The sequence below is a fragment of the Cygnus olor genome, chromosome 2 (assembly GCF_009769625.2).
Source record: "Cygnus olor isolate bCygOlo1 chromosome 2, bCygOlo1.pri.v2, whole genome shotgun sequence".
Lineage (NCBI taxonomy): Eukaryota > Metazoa > Chordata > Aves > Anseriformes > Anatidae > Cygnus > Cygnus olor.
Genome location: NC_049170.1, coordinates 152,740,124 through 152,753,109, shown reverse-complemented (window position 1 = coordinate 152,753,109; position 12,986 = coordinate 152,740,124). Strand labels below are relative to the sequence as shown.

The 12,986-nt window shown below is 40.7% G+C and overlaps 1 protein-coding gene across 1 annotated transcript in view; it reads right to left on the bottom strand.

The window, feature by feature from the left end:
• The window catches only part of TG (thyroglobulin), a 155,014-nt gene that overhangs the window by 60,895 nt on the left and 81,133 nt on the right, over positions 1 to 12,986 (bottom strand). Inside the window, exons 38-40 of the mRNA XM_040547274.1 lie at positions 12,396 to 12,489; positions 7,656 to 7,815; positions 2,223 to 2,422 (exon numbers count right to left, since the gene is read on the bottom strand). Coding sequence (XP_040403208.1) covers positions 2,223 to 2,422; positions 7,656 to 7,815; positions 12,396 to 12,489 — 454 coding nt within the window. The remainder of the gene's footprint in view (positions 1 to 2,222; positions 2,423 to 7,655; positions 7,816 to 12,395; positions 12,490 to 12,986) is intronic.

Here is a 12,986-nt window from a genome sequence, read left to right as displayed (position 1 = left end):
GTCAACAGCCCTCCCAACAGCTTTTTTTTTTAACATAAAAATTGCACTCATATGTAAATCAATTAATCAAAAGATGAAGTCAAAGCATGTTAATATTCTTATATTCTTAATTTGATTTAAAACAAGACCATAATCATTAGACTATTAAAAAAAATCATACTAATGAAAGATGAGATAATTTATTAAAAAAGAGTCTTCCAGACAGTTTTGCATTGATTTTGTACAACCTATTTTCAGATGAGTTCATAACAAAAACCATTACAGGACAGGTATAGGAAACTCAAAGACCTTTTGCTGTTTCAGGTGCATCTCTTCCTGTTGGCAAAGCTTCCTAAGTCACACCTCTCTGCATACTAAGATACAGTATTGGGGTTTTATTAGGCAAGACAAAGAACCAAAAAGGAGCACAAAATTACCTTCCACAGAAAAACGGTATTGATTCATGGGATTTTCCCTCAGGAAATCTATATCTGTTATATATTCTCAGTTTCATAATTTGTTGTCTGTGTGCATCTCCTTCTCTACAGTAAAATTAGAATTTTTTGTCATCTTGAAAAAAAAAAAAAAAAAAAAAAAAAACCAAGACATCCATTTACAGGAGGCCTAGTTGAGAAATCTGAGTAAATTAAAAGTTGCTTTATGCATCATTACACTAAAAAAAGTAGATATCTGAGCTGCTGAGGTCATTTTTACTTTTTATTTTATCAGTGTATTTCACAACTAAATCCGTCGTGACACTGTGTGGATTAATTCTTAAGAATGCTTTAAAATAAATGGGTAATCCTGCTTTTGCTGAGACAATGGTCTTCACAGTTTCAGAAAGAAAATTGTTTTTGCAGACACTTAATCTATGGAAAGGAATGATATATCTGCCTGCTTGCCACTGTTTTTCACTGTTTTCAATGTTCAATATCCTGCTGTAGTGAAAGGAGGAGTTCAAAACTTATTTTATAAAAAAATGTAATGTGGAACTCCAGCAATAGTGTTAAGCAAAGAGGTCCTTGCACTTCCCTTTCATCAGTTGCTCAACTTGTAAATTCCACTACATCCTGTTACAACCCTTACCAGGACCACATCATAGCCTGTTTTAAGTAAAGGGGTTTTGACTTCAGAGAAAGAGTAGGATGGAACTGTATTCTGAGAGAAAAGGACCCTACTAGCAAATTACCTGCTATGCTAAGAGACAAATAAAAATCTATGAACTGTGTGAGGAGTTACCTGAGACTGACATTAAATAAATAATAATAATAAATAATAATAATAAAAAACCAGCTACTACTGTACTGTAATTTTTAACAATTTCCCTTGTCTTCTCCAGTAGAGCGATGTAATTAAAATAATCTTATAGAGACATATAGATGAAAAAGGCAAGATATACTTCCTGGAGCAAAGGCACACTGAGGAGAAATCAAGTAATAAATAGAGACATCATTATTTTCAAGGCAAGATTTTAACAAATTGGGCTATATGTTTCCTGGACTAAGAATTCTTTTCCTCTGCTCACATTTCCAAGTAAAGACTGCAAGGAGATAGATCATTTTGTCCATGTACAGTTTCTGCCGAATATATAAAAATCTACTGAAGATTAACCCTCAGTTCACAGCACACTACTCTAATTTGAGGCTGTAAAGATCAATGGTAGTATTGAACCTGATGGAGCTGACCTGAAGTCCTGAAATTTAGCATGGGAAGGGCTGTAAAAGTAGAGAACACTTGGGGTAACTGTGAAAAAGGCCCAAGCTAGCAGCAAACAAACCTGTGGGTGAACAGATTTTTGAGTCTCTTAAACTTGCATTTTCTTTTAAATGAAATTTAGCATCTGTCACAAGATCAGATAAAGACTGGATACTTTAAACATGCGGATGTTTGGCTCATCAGTTCTAGAGTCTAAAAACCGCTGATCAACAACTGTATTTATGGAACAGAAACTACTGTTGTCCCTGTAAGTTATGAAACAAGACTATTTATATAACATAAAAAACCACAGTGACGAAAAAAAGATTCTTAATATGACTAAATCAATCATTGAGTTGCATCTCTTGTACATCCTTGTGAAACACATAGCTCCTGGAGATAGCAATCACAGGTGAGAGGAAAAACAACTACAGCAATAACAGTTATATTAGTACTGCCAAGGTATGAATGAAATAAAACCAGCACCCCCATTCTACATCATCCTTACTCGTGTAACAACATGCTTTCAAAATGAATTTGAAGCTTACCATCAACAATGCCCTCCTGAAGAGATCCGTATCGGCTGTGTCTGTGAGTAGGTGAATACTGACAACGTCCGCCCCACTGCGGTCAGCTCCTATAGACACACGGGTTGCATCTCCTCCAAAGCTAGCAATGTTCTGTTGCACCCACTTCAGAGCTGCCAACTGATCCAAAAGGCCAGCATTTCCACTCGCCTCAGAAGAGCCTGTTGTGGGAAATAAATAAATATGAGAAGAAATTAACCTAAAAACATTTGAATTTTTGGTTAAATGTTACACTTTTAACAGCTCTTGCAGCCGGACCTTGATACCAGAGTGTAAGAGGCAGAAGTAGTCTCTTCTGTAGTTTAAGTCTGTAGTGGTCTCTTTCAAGGTCACAGATTTATTTATTTTTTTAACAAAAAAAAAAATCAAAACAAAACAAAAAAAAGCCCTCCATGCTAGCATACAATGCTCTGGGCCTTGTTCAGTTAAGATACAAATCAGGTATAGATCTGGTGAAAGCAAGAGATGATAGAAGCCAGAACTGCAAACCTAAAATCTGAACTCATCTACCAAACCAAGGGTAGTTACCATGCATCCTTATTCGTTAAGCCCCCGAAATAATCATCTCTCCAATCTGTAAGCTTCATTTAGATGCCTCACGGAGGAGACATGAATCCAGGCCCAGGCTTAAAATGAATTAAAACCAAACAAAAATCAGTGTTTGCTAAACTCATTTGACTATTTCTCTGAAATACATCTTATTGCATCTTTCCTATATCTCTTTTGCACCTAGCCTGTCTGACCAATCATTTATGTCACATCATCTTTGATTCCTTTAACCATACTTACAAGTAATATTTCTAATTTATAATATCTCAGTATGTATACTTTGAGATTGACCTGTGTCCAACTGATAGAGGTATGAACTATAAGTAATCATATTTTTGTTCCCATGAAAATAAAAATAATTGTGTATTTTCAATATTTAGCCATCACCACTGAAAAGACTACTTTCTTTTCAAGACCACCCAGTGGTAACCTGATATTTCAATTAATAGAAAACTAATGTTGAACACATCTAGTTATGCAACCTCCCTAGTCCAGCTGAAGTTTATATCAATAAAAGCAGAAATAAATAATCCCTACACGGTCTCTAAGAAAGGAAGACAAAATGATTATTCATTCACTATCTACTTCTTTTTAATCCACAATGAACCATTCCTTCTTAATGATTCAAAATTATCCACATCTAAAACTAGAAAAAATCCAAGAGAAGAAAGAAAACTCAGGAATAGAAGCATAACTCAAACTATTTGTTTATTCCATTGCCAAGATCAAATAGCACACTTTTAAGGAGTAAACTCAAACTAGGGAAGGAAAAGTACAGATAGTGGAATGAAAAGCTGACCTTTGGTGGACAGTTAACCCTTTCTTAGGTTAAGAATGATTGAAAGCATACATCCTGTAGAAGATATCTGCACGACTACTGTAATGAATTACTGAGAAATCACAGACTAATTTAGAATAGAATACAGAGGAGACCAGATGATTGACATCCTTGGAGATCTTAAAGACACTCATGTCACAATAGCCATCGCTATAATTGTCTTTTCAGTAGGACAGACAAGAAGTGAATAAATGGCCCTGGGAACTACAACCTTCTGCCTATAGCCGTAGTTTCAACTGATCAGGCCAAGCCACAGCTATGAAACAATGGAGGAAATACTTTCCTCGCCTTAGTGCTTAGGGGCTTTTTGAGTTTGTTCTGCCCACAGTGATCAGTTCCCACAGATCTCAGTCCAGCAATGAAGCCACTCTGTGCTGTTAAAAAAAAAAAAAAAGAAACCTCATTTCAAGGGCTTGCTGCAGGCCTCACAAGAACTCCCCAGAGGAAGTGAAATCCATGTAAATGTTTTAGCCATATTTTGCCTCTCTACCAGTATGCTAAACAGCAAGACTAAGGAGGGAAATATAAATAGTTCCTTCTGGTTCTGGAGAAAAAACACAGGTTATGAAATTACCATGCTGGGGAACTGATGCATGCACTGGCATTCACAGTAGTTAGAGCAAAAGAAATGTGTCTTTTTACATCTCAAGTGAATCTTTTTCGCTCCTTGAGCAATAGCCTTGGATATAAATCTCTTTTTGCAGGAAAATATCACATTCCTGGGACCACAGGAGAATGAAAAGAAACTGGCATTCAGAAGGAAGCAGACAATGTCAAACACATGCATTTCTGTTATTACTGAACTGGAGAAAAACAATAGTGCTAAATTGAAGCAAGAAGATCCTGTTTTATATGACATCACGGACTCTTTTACAAGAAGTAGGCCTAAAAACATGACCACTTTCTCTATACCCTTGCCATCCAAATCACTGGCAACTCACCTTAGCTTTTCTGGATGCAAAGCTAGAGGTAAAAACACTAGTAAGATTGTGACTAGTAGAATAGTAGAATTATTTGCAGCATTAATGGGTGACAGCAAATTAAATTAAACTCTCAGTATATTTAGAAGAATGAGTGAGTTTTAAGTCCCTGCAAAAACCCTGCCCATATGAGACCAAAACCACTACAGAAATAAAAAAAAAAAAAAAAAAGCAAACAATTCAGCAGTTTGGTTGGTTGGACAATGAAATCTATATTGCTTAGAGGACCATAACTTTTGTTTGTAATTTCAGGACTTTCTGACAGCCCTGTTCCTAATGTCCCCATAATCTTAAGGGTGAACTCCTTCCTCCTTGAAAATGACAGCAGAACCTCCAAAGGGCCAGGATTTGCCCAAGACTTTCAGCAAAAATGAAAACATCCTTGGAATATCATTAAGGGTTTGGTTTAAATCTTGAGATTTGACCCAGCTTGATAAACTTCATTGAAAATCCCCAGTGGGTACTAGTCACGTCCAGAGAAGAACTCAGTGATACTCTGTCAGCCTGCAGTGGAGCAAAGAATAAAAATTGCAGTGGGAGCACTGCTTGCTGGAATGGGTATGACTGAAAATCCACGTTGACTGTGAGCCTGGTACAGATATACCTACCTTGTCTAACCCCACATGGACTAAAGGGGACATGGGTAGGCTGGAGTGTGGCACTGAAAGAATGTTTAGGGCTTCCCACAAATGTGGTGCTTAGCCTGTTCCTTGCAAACGTTGTCTTGCTTGCTCCACTTCCCTCGGGACCAACAGGATTTTCCTAAATGCACACCAAGGATTTCCCATAGGGGAAGAGGACAAAAGACTGCACTTGTTCTTGGCCCCAGCTCAACAGTTCAAAGAAGGAGAAGGTTCCTGAATCCTCCTACCCTACACACTGTCCAAAGCTGCTGTAACAAGCCACCTCTATCTGACGGTTTGCAGCAATGTACATTCAGTACAACAAATGCTCACGTGCTGACTTTTTGGGACATGAATGAAGATTCCCATGAAAAGGAGGTTAGAAAATTCCTCCTGCTCCCTACACTATGGACTTCAGTATAAATGCTGCTATGAAATATTCAGCCCAGCTAGCATTTTCCACTTAGGAAGAAAGCTAGGTGAGATTCACAAGGTTGAAGGAGGTTAGTGAGTAACGCGTGGGCAGTGCTGCGTAATGGAAGCTTGCAAAACATGCATCCACACTTCATTTGGCTCTAGCCAGAATGTAGCCACAGTATCACTTTCATAAGCATCCGCTTTGCAGTGGTGAAAACTGTGATTCTTTCCCCAGATACACCTATTACCAGCTTCATATCTAAATGACTAAGGAGTTTGTAGTTCCAGCTCTCTACTTACTGAACGAAGAACAGGCTTCACTGGGAGTGAGCTTTGAACAAATCTGGACATCACAGAAGCGAAACAATGGCAAATAGTTGCAGCAGTAACCCCATACAAGGCAGAATTCACCCAATGTCACCAACAATGAATATTCAAAAGAATTATGCAGCAAGGTATGCTGATCTGGTATTTGCAAGCATGGAGAAAATAAACTGCTACAGGTTATAAAGCTACTAAAGTGTCCACTGGAGAGAACAAGAATTGCCCACCAGACAGAGGAAGTCAAACTCCTCTTGCAATTGTTGTGTTTTCCCACTATGGTTCTCTACCTTATATTCCCCCTCCCCAGCCAAAGTTGGAAAATGGTAGAAAGAAAAGCATTCCCTACTTGCTTAAACAAGTATATCTAATAAAAGACACACACACAAAAAAAAAGGACCAGATATCACCACCAAAAGGGTTTAGGGAAATGTGAATATGCATTTTCATGTGTATGTACCTCTTTGCACAACACAAAATCCTCTGTACAATGGGAATTTGTATTATTATTTTTTAATAGCAATTGGTTTTGGTTTTAGCAGGTAATAGGACAGCAAAATTGTCCTTTACACTGGATTATAGGAAAAGGGATGGAAACATAGAAACTATGTATTTGCAGTCATATCTGGGATGGTAAAAGGTCTAACAGAATTCACATACAGCAAATCCTCCAGGGGAGATATCAGGGTGAATTCCTAAATATGAGTATGATGTACCTGGAGCACTGCACTCAGCTCTGGGGCCCCCAGCACAAGAAGGAGATGGATGTATTAGAATGAGTCCAGAGGAGGGGCCATGAAGCACCTCAGGAGGCTGGAGCACCTCTCCTATGAAAACAGGCTGAGGGAGTTGGGGTTGTTCAGCCTGGAGAAGAGAAGGCTCCAGGCAGACCTTACAGCGGCCTTCCAGTACCTAAAGGGGGCCTATAGGAAAGCTGGGGAGGGACTCTTTGTCCGGGGGTTCAGTGATAGGACAAGGGGGAATGGCTTTAATCTAAAAGAGGGAAAATTTAGATTAGATATAAGGAATAAATTATTTACTCTGAGGGTAGTGAGGCCCTGGCACAGGTTGCCCAGAGAAGCTGTGGATGCCCCATCCCTGGAGGTGTTCAAGGCCAGGCTGGATGAGGCTTTGGGCAACCTGGTCTGGTGGGAGGTGTCCCTGCCCAGGGCAGAGGGGTTGGAATTGGTTGGGCTTTAAGGTCCCTTCCAGCCCGAACCGTTCTGTGATTCTGTGATAAAGTATTAGCATAATGTTGTGAATGGAAAAGCTGAAAGTCAGAAACCTTGAAAACCACACCCACAGTAACACACCACTGAAATTAGAGGGAAATGTAATACCTAACCAATTTCTGTGTGTCTCCACAATACCTGGTATCCACAGCTTCATTTGCAAACAGAAGTCTAGCTCGTGCTTTGATATAGATGTTTATTCTTGTCTCTTTGCCCCTTTGTCTCCATCCTCGCTTATTTCTCTTCTGATCAAGTCCCCATAAACTTTTGGCCATTGCCCCCCCCCCACAATACAGTCAAAGACACAGGTTTCTGAAAAGTCCTAAGTAACTTTTTTTTTCCTTTTTTTTTTCTTTTTTTTTTTTGTTTAACAGAAGCATCACAGAATGTAATTTAGTCCACAGTTGTGCTTAATACAGAAATCCATGACTTACCCGTACTGAGGAAGCCAAAGACACCAACCCTGTAGCTTGCCGTCACAACAATGATGTTACTGATTGCAGCAAGGTATGAGCCATCTATGGTTGTCTTTCCTGCTTCAGTGTTGCCACTCCCTCCGTTGTGGAAGAACAACAGCACTGACATGTTTTTGACCTGTAGTGATAAACAATCAGGTTGGTAACTCCTTTTGTAGGTGACTGATGAGAACACAATCTTCCCCTTAAAATTATCTTAGCCATTCATAACTCTTTAACAATGAGCGCAATGAGAGGATATTTGGCCATCTATCTGTAACTCTAGGACTTAACTGTCCACAATGAACTACACACCATTTAAGAGCATCCTGAATGCTATGCCCAGTATAAAGAAGACCTAATGGCACAACTGGGTTGTCCCAACAAACTGCTCCACCAGGTTAGCTCAAGGCAAACCATCCCTTCTTTGGCCACTGAACACTTGGTAGGCTTGTTTTTGATGTAACATGTCTACTTTACAGAAACACTCATGATAAGTTCAGACAACTGGGAAACTGGAGAAGGAAAAGACCTGTTGGGTAGATCCTCTGTGTGCAGGACCAACTCAATACCTGTGCAGGGCTGATTCCTCCTCTCCAGTCTTCAGCACTCAAACATTCAGCCTAGCCTCAAAAATATCACTTGACAAGACCCTAGTCTTGTCCCTTCATGGTTCCCCATGGAGACTTTCCCCTCCTAGATATATGGATGGATCCTGCAGGGAGGACTTCATGCCTGCACTGGAGAGATCCACCTCTCGTGAAGCACAGAGGGGTTTCTGCATTGAGACAACCCAGCGGGGCTGCCAGCATGGGAAGGAGCTATAATGGGCTGCTACTCCTTGCAGAGTTAGCCAATTTCCCTCAGAAACGGAGGATTTTTCCCAAAGCACCACCACATCTGTGTGCACCCTTCTCAACACATACAGCTGGGCTGCTGCTGCACGAACAGCACAACAGCAGAGCCGCCCAGAAGGCCCCACCAGATTACAGGTCCACCAAGATGACACTTAGAAGAAATACCAGTGAAACATCCTAAATTTTACATCTAGCACTTTCAACCCCTGAAGGAGGCTCCTCTGCTCAGCAGCACCATCACACACACGTACACACGTCCCGCTTCCTGCTTTGGCAGCTGGTGGTGTTTTTCAAAGAAGGGCTGGTGGCCCCTGCAGCAGCGGCAAAGTACATCTGAGGTTTGTTTTTCCCTGCAGCTAGAAGGCACTGAGCTCTGTTGCTGTCCTTTTCTGGATGGAACTTAGCTAAATACAGCAATCCTGTCTGCTCTGGCAAAGGAGGTTTCCAGCAAAAACGCGACTGGTTGTACAGGAAGAGGAGCAGCAGAGAAGAGATGGTTGCAGCCTCCTGCAAAAGTACATGAGACAAGCTGTCCTCAGCTGCCCTTAATTTGTCACAATTCTGTGTGCTGAAATGGCATCCCTACCTCCCCTCACTTGTATATCTAGATAATTATTTTAGAGGCGTCTTATGAACACCATAATGTTACAAAGAATCCCCCAGAAATTGCAAGCACTGAAACGTGCTGTTCTCAGGAACTTCTGATTCTGAAGAGAAGTTGCCTAATTCACTGCACCTTGCCACTGGTTCCCATTTCTGCACAGCACACAGCATGGACAGAAAGTAAGGATGAATGAAAGGGGGAAGCAAAGATGAAAGAACTTGTTTTCACATGGAAATTCATTCTAAAATGCAATCACATCGAGCCACATCAGCAGAGAGTGTGGTAAAACGTGATGTCAAGCCTGTTCTGTCCCCTCAGCTCACCACAGTTAAGCTTGAGTTTGGAAATAGGCATTTCCTGCATGTCCTCATCCTGCATAACACCCTGACCTCCAGCTGCCCTGTAAGGCATATATTACAGTATGCTGGGCAACTTTACTCAGTGCTGTACTGAAGAAAAGATAAGAAAGCTGAAAACAAGAGAAAAAAAGAGGGCAAAACAAAGCCTGCTGTAACATGCATGGAGCAATTTAGGGGAAGATGCAGTACAAGGGCTGTACCCTGTGCTTGGAAGTAGCATCCCCATTTTCAGTTTGCATGGAGCAATGACAGACCCCTCTCCTACATAAAGGTAAATTTTCATGAAAAATAACTTGAGCTTTAATCCCAAGGGACTGCAGTGTCAGATCTCATGAATTTGGGCATTTTGGATGAAGGCTTCTTAACAAGACTGCCTTCCCATTTCGTTAGCCATTTTAACAGCATAACACAAGTATTTTTATGCTGTAATTGAACTGTGTCTCAGACAATGAGATATTTCATATCTCTCTCTGTATATATTTGGTAGCCTATATATATACACACACACACACACACACACATATTTACTATACATTAGCTGCTGGATAATTTATTTTGAATGCAAGTAGATTTCCTCCAGGTTCTCAACCAAAATTCAAGCAAGCACTCCAATTAAATCTATGAGGTGGATAAGCTATCAAGGCAGAAGAAACCCATGGCCTTAACTAAAGCCTGCTGACTTCTGCTGCAGCTTCTTCACTCACCATCACTTGGTTACTAACTCAGATGGAGCACCACTAGTGGCAGTGCAAGGCTCCAGTGTGACCCATTAGCAGCTGGGCTGAGCAGGGCCACCACGTTCCTCACAGACAGGCCACAGTTGCCACGTGGCTACTGCTCAGCACAGCGTTTTGCTTGGTACTTGGCGATGAAATGCAGACAGACGTACTTTGAGGCGTAAAATCTGTGCAAAGACTTCCAGCTGGGACACGGTCAGATGCCTCCTGCTCGCTTAGCTAGCAGGGGATTTCTTCTGGGGAAACCGGCAGCCCTGCTGCCGTCCCGTGCCTGCAAGGGCTTAGGCTACACGTGCTACCCCTCAATGGGGAGAGAGGCTGCAAGTCAGCTCTAAATCTTTAGGCTAAGGCTTTATGACATTCAGAACCATCTTCTCTGTCCTTCTGTAGAACATTTAATGAGTGATAATTAATGCAGGGATCGATATGAACCAGGCAACCTGCAGTGCTTTTAACAGTCTACAATATCGCTCTGTAAGGAATTGAGTGCACAAGAGAAGATGCAATAAGGATGGGTATATCATATGAGGTGGACAGGAGAAGGGGAGAGGTTATGGTTTCTCTTCTTATTTAGTGAAGAGTTTCAAGCCTTAATCTTGCATTTGAAGCCTTTGCACACCAAGCTGAAATGCAGCTTTGCTCTAATAGTGTGACGGGTGGTAATGGTTATAGGCGGAAAAAAGTACCTCAGGAGTGCCAGTTTTATTTGGAAGGTTGTGTGGTACACGTAGCTATGGAAGCAAAATGAGGTGATGTTATTCGTCTTCTCCAGGGCTTGACACTTAAAGAGTCCTTTGGTGGCAGGGAGTAGTGCCCAGACTGCGCTCTTGCTCGGGCTCAAAATGCTACTGAACGACCTCCGCATTTGCTGCTCTCCAGGAGATTTTATATTTGATATTTACTAGCAATTTAACTTTCCATGAGCTGAAAATATAAAATTATAGCTCTCCATATGCGAGTTAAAAATGGAGCTCGCCACAAAAAGAAACAGGAAAATGCCATGCCTTTGCTCCCAGCTACTTCTGCAAAAACAGAGGTTTTGGTTCTCTCTTAGGCTAGACTTACACATGTGAAACAGTGACTTGACCAGACCTGCTTCTACCTCACAACTGTACAAAAGAGAGGAGGGATTAAGTCCACATTACTGCTAACGAGAACAGAAATGCCTATTTATTCTATCAGATGGTAGAAAATACAGTGCTTTCAAATAAGCTAAGTGGAGATGGCAAACTGCCTGGGACAGTGACCCGATGTTTTCAATAAGCAGTGACTGCACTCGACACAAAATGACAGTCTGGGGCTGCAGGGAGAAAATAGTTGGTCTTGCTAGTGATTAAATGGGTCTGCATGGGACTGTGCGCTCTGTTGTCAGCTCAGTAGCTAGACCAGTTCTTTCCAGACACATAGTATGACAGACACACACATTTCTGTCACCTTCCGAAAATGACTGCTACTACAGAAATAAAAACTCCATTCCTGTACTCTGGGCCCACTCTTCAATGGGATTCACATGTTATTCAGTGTCCTTCTTCCCAGCCCTCAGGGATTTGGCCAATCATCTAAGTCTGGCTCTAACTTGAAATTTTATTTTATATCTGTTTAGAATGAGAAATTCAAGAGTTTTCACATGACGATTTCTCATATTGCATCATTAACCCAGTCGTCTTTGAAAGCTCTGTTTTTATGCTACGTGGGCAGGACACAAATTTAGCATTGCTTGCTACCCTCATTCCTCACCAGAGCCCCCATGGATGCAAATAGGGAATGGTAAAGATGAGGAGAAAAACCACCTTGTGGTGCCACTCAACTGGTGGTAAGCGTTGGTGTGACGTGTTATTGTCCATGGAACAAACAGCATCATTTCAGGGACATTTCTGTCCCTTCTTTCTCCTCCTTTGCTGTCACTTTCCTCTTGTGTTTTGTTTTCCTTTTTGTCTCTCATTTCTAACCTTTTAATTTTCTACCCTCCTCATTACCCAACACAGCTAAGTGAAAGCCCATAGGGAATAAGTTTGCACCAGTAAAAACATCAGAGTGTTTAATTTAACTTTGCAGTGCTTTGTGAACATCCCATGAAAAACATTCATTCATGCCAATTAAAAGTGCTCTGAAAAGAGACAATGCTTAGCTACAAAAAAAAATTCAACTCATCTTCTACTTACCGTGGTGACAGGAACAAAGACATTAAGATATAAGCAGTCTTCACTGACAGAGTACGACGATGCCTCTCCATCCCCTGGCTGCCAGCAAGTTGACCTGCAGACACAGATTGAGAAAATTGCAACGAAAAGTCTTGTACTATTTCTCCACTACTGCTATTTCATTATATTTTGATGGGTCGTTTAAATTTACAAAAAGTCTTTAACTTTGTAGATCTAAATCACATTTAAAATTATGCCCCCTTAGACCTCAGAAAGAAATAGGCAGGTTGGTATACAGATGTACAAATGCAAATCAATCAACATCAAAAAAGACATCGTATTTTTATGACCGTAATCCTTCCCTAGGAATCCAGAACCATTTTTAAAAAATTAGGACTTGACAATAAGCCATCAGAAAACCCACTTTTAATAGCCCTTGCTTTAAACTGCAGAAAATTGCCCCCAGAAAGAGAAGTTCTGCTGAGGTAGACTGCACACCTATGTAATCCACTCTTTTGCTCAAATGCCTTTTTTTTTTTTTTTTTCCCTAATGGTCTGTAGCCTACATATGTGAAAATATGGTAAGATTAAAATTTTAAATCATTTTTAAAA